This window comes from Arachis hypogaea, chromosome 5, assembly GCF_003086295.3.
Source record: "Arachis hypogaea cultivar Tifrunner chromosome 5, arahy.Tifrunner.gnm2.J5K5, whole genome shotgun sequence".
NCBI classification, from domain to species: Eukaryota; Viridiplantae; Streptophyta; class Magnoliopsida; order Fabales; family Fabaceae; genus Arachis; species Arachis hypogaea.
In genome coordinates, this window is record NC_092040.1 from 49,372,434 (window position 1) to 49,376,609 (window position 4,176).

Below are 4,176 nucleotides of genomic sequence, written 5' to 3' on the forward strand. Positions count from 1 at the left end.
TATATTTTAAGTTCTTTTTGTTTATATGTAATAACACATTCATTTGTTGATTTAGTATTGTTTTTTTTTTTTGCAGTCTTATGCCTAAAAGGTTTACTTTAACTATTAGTAACTCATACAATTCCTAATTAAACATATCAGGAGACTCTTCTGTACTTGATATTTTTTTAATTTGACATCTCAATTAATATTTGTAAAATAAAAAATGATATAATTATTCTAAATATCATTCAAAATAATTATAATAATCCTAAATTATGATAAGTTGTTATTAAATTACGTAACATGATCGTGAACTTGTTTTGTTCCTGTTTTTTTACATGGCTGAAAGTGATTAAAATAGTTAATACTTGATCCAAAGCGAACAATTACTTAAGGTAGTTAAATTATCTAGCGTAACCCTGACCAATTGCCGCATATGGTTGATATAATTAATCCGATGATAAATTTGTTTATAGAATCATTTGGATCACTAGATAGGTTTAATTTATATAGTTATTTCAAAGATACACAAGTACTAGAGGTTATTCAACTGTTTAATTATGGTTTATTCTTGCCTTGGACAATATGAAAAGTTTTTGGGTTATGTGGTTAGATTCACGTAATTAGTTGATGAATTAACTTTTCTAGCTATATAATACACGATGGGTATTTGTTGAAATTTTTTTAATTTAGTGTCATAATCAATAATTACATATTAAGAAAAAAATTTAATTACTCTGTCGGTCTTCTAAGTTTTTGAAATTTTCTATTAGGTGCATATAATATTTTTTTCTTTCAATTCTGTCCCTCAGAAAAATTCCTTTTTTTTAATTAGACCACTCTTGATATTGATTTGCTCAATTGTACGAGGATGTATTTACAACAAAAAATATAGTGCATGGATTCAATTAAAAGAAAAACAAAGTCTTGACAGCCAATTAAGAAAAAAAAAATGGTGCGAAGACTCAATTAAAATAAACAAGAAAAAAGGGAGTTGGTTAAAAATTTTGGAAAATGCTATGGAAGAATAGAGTCATTAAAGTCTAAAAAAATACAAAATGATTCTAATTGTGATTTGGATTATTTGATTCGAACTTACACAATTAGTATGAGTGATTAAAATAATGAAACAAAGTCTATTCTATCGTAAAAAAAATCAAACTGTTCTTGAATGTGCATTAGGCCTTATTTATATTTAGTTTTTTAATATATCAATGTTAATTCAGATTGATTTTTATAGTTTATTACATTTTTAATATTCAATTTTTATGCTAATTATTAAATAATTAACTCATTTCTTATTTCATAATAATTTTTTTTTATATTTGGTTGTGAAATATATATTTACACAAATTTCTGTTAATTTAAATTAAAATGGATGATATAGACCAATCAGAAATATATGATCCTTTGATAAATTTATTCAGTCAAGTTGGTTCTGTTATTGATCATCCTCTGTTCTTGCAAAGTGAGATACAAGGTACGATCTCTTTCTTAAATAGAAGTAGTGTTCTGTGATATATTTTTTGAAAAAATTTAAAGGAGTCAAGTATTTATTATATATTATATTTGTAAGTTAATGATTTATTCATTTTATGTTGAATCTATTTCATGCTATCTAATTGAGATGAAATTTTTTTATTGTTATGCATGTTTTTTTCGCCTTTATCTTTACCAGGTTGTCTTGATGTTGGTGATCCTAACTACGAATGTTCAATCTATGGGGCGTGTTTTTGGTTATCAGAACGTGTTGAAAGAGACTCTACAGTTAATCGTCCTATTTTTACTGTTTGATGTTCAAAAGGGAAAATTCAGTTACCTTATCTCCGAAAGCCCCCAAATTTGTTATATAATTTGATTAATGGACATGATAGCAAGAGTTTGTATTTCCAAAAAAAATATTCGATCTTATAATAGTATGTTTGCCTTCACGTCTCTTGGTGGTAAGGTACTGGATTCAGTGAATGATGGGAGTGGTCCACTGTAGTTTATAATAACTGGTCAAAATTATCATCGGATTGGAAGTTTTCTCCCATATCTTGGTCAGAAGCCTAAATTTGCGCAATTATATATATACGACACTCAGCATGAGATAATGCATAGGCAGGGAATCTTTCGGTATGTGTGTTTAAAAATCTGTTGTTTAGTTTTTTTATTTTATTTCCCTGATGTTTTAATGGTATCTGCATTGAAAAATAGGTTAATATCTGTCATTGCATAGTTATATTGTGTTTTATTCCGGTTATAATGCATCATTAACCATTTTTTGACTAATAATGATGTATCAAAATATATGATAATTGTATTCTGTGTGGTTTTTAAATATATTTTTGTGGTTAATGTATATTTGTTTTAGGCAAACATCTGAGATAGATAGAGAATTGATAACTGAGTTATTGCAAATGATCGATACTCATAACGTCATAGCACAGTCATTTCGAAGAGTCAGAGAATTCTATCAGTGTCATCCATCTGAAATATTCTCTTTGAAGTTGTATTCGCATAGGAAGGTTGATCAAAGAACTTACAATTCTCCCTCTTGTGATAAAGTTGCTGCTTTGATTGTTGGAGATTTTGATTCGTCGGATCATGGTCGCGACATTATTGTTCAATCTACTGCTGGTCAGTTGCAGTGTATCTATGAAACTCATGCTCTGTATTGGCCCTTACAGTATCCGTTGTTGTTTCCATATGGCGAGGATGGTTACCGGTTGAATATTCCTTATCGTGGTCAAGTTGGTGGATATGTTCCTGGAAGGAGAACAAGGGTTCCTCTCAGGGAATTCATATGTTTTCATCTGCAGATTAGGGAGCAAGAAGATGGAATTATTCACAAGTGTAGGCGATTATTTCAACAATTTATTGTTGAATGTTTCACTATGATTGAGTCCCAGAGGTTGTATGAGATTAGAATGAAACAGAGTACAATTAGAGGAGAAGTGCTTCAAGGAATAGAGGAGGCTATGCGTTGTGGTGATGATGAAGCTTCTTCAATTGGGACACGAGTTATCTTGCCTTCTTCCTTCACTGGTGGTAGACGTTATATGTTTAACCGTTCTCAGGATGCGATGGCAATTTGTAAACATTTTGGCTATCTAGATTTATTCCTCACTATTACGTGTAATCTAAATTGGCCTAAATTTCAGCGATTCACAGAGCGAGAGCAAATTCCCATTGTTGATCGTGCTGATATCTCTTGCCGTGTCTTTCATGCTAAGTTGAAATGCCTGCTTAGCGATCTCAAGGAAGGTGTATTTTTTGGTCCACTTAGTGCAGGTATGTTTTCTCGCTTGGCATTTCAATTTCTGTCTGTTGTGCTCGGACATGTAGTTGTCTGGCTTCTTAATGATGTTTTTTTATTTTTAGGTATGTATACTATTGAGTTCCAAAAAAGAGGTTTACCACATGCACACATGTTACTTTGGCTTAACGGGGAAAGCAACTTACAAAGTGTTGAAATTGTTGATGAATTCATCTGTGCCGAGCTACCTAATCCCCTCAAATTTCCAGCTCTTTATAATGTCGTCACTTAGTACATGATCCATGGTCCCTGCGGTCGACTTAGACCGAGTTCTCCTTGCATGAAAGATGGTAAGTGCTCAAAATTTTATCCGAAAAAATTCGTTAACCGAACGAGCTTTGATGAAGATGGCTATCCGATATATAGACGTCGTAATATGGGTAGGACAGTGAAGATCAACGATGTGAATATTGACAACAGATTTGTCGTGCCTTATAATCCACTACTATTAATAAAATATCAAGCTCACATCAATCTTGAGTTCTGTAACAAGTCAAACATCATTAAGTATCTTTTTAAGTATATCAATAAGGGTCCAGATCGGGTGACTGCAACTGTTGGAGAAACATATCATGTTGGTGAATCTTCTCAGGTGGTTGATGAGATCAAGCAGTATTATGATTGTCGTTATTTAAAACCGTCTGAATCCATGTGGAGAATTTTTGTTTATGATATTCATCATAGATGCCCGTCAGTACAGAGGTTGACTTTTCACTTACCGAACCAGCAACATGTCATATTCGATGATGCTGATATCACTACTCATGTTTATTTGCGCAACAAAGATTTGCTGACGATGTTGACGGGTTGGATGATAGCGAACAGGTGGTTCCCGGATGGTCAGTCTTTAACATATGTTGAATATCCGGGCAAATTTGTGTATTGTTCGAACA

At 31.9% G+C, this 4,176-nt stretch overlaps 1 protein-coding gene across 1 annotated transcript; it reads left to right on the forward strand.

Annotated features, from left to right (window-relative positions):
• The first annotated feature begins 1,356 nt into the window (after positions 1 to 1,356).
• LOC140173201 (uncharacterized) lies at positions 1,357 to 3,515 on the forward strand. Its single transcript, XM_072195959.1, has 5 exons — positions 1,357 to 1,462; positions 1,661 to 1,770; positions 1,970 to 2,100; positions 2,339 to 3,258; positions 3,349 to 3,515. The coding sequence occupies exons 1-5, from the start codon at positions 1,357 to 1,359 to the stop codon at positions 3,513 to 3,515; spliced, it is 1,434 nt and encodes a 477-aa protein (XP_072052060.1).
• The last annotated feature ends 661 nt before the right edge of the window (positions 3,516 to 4,176 follow it).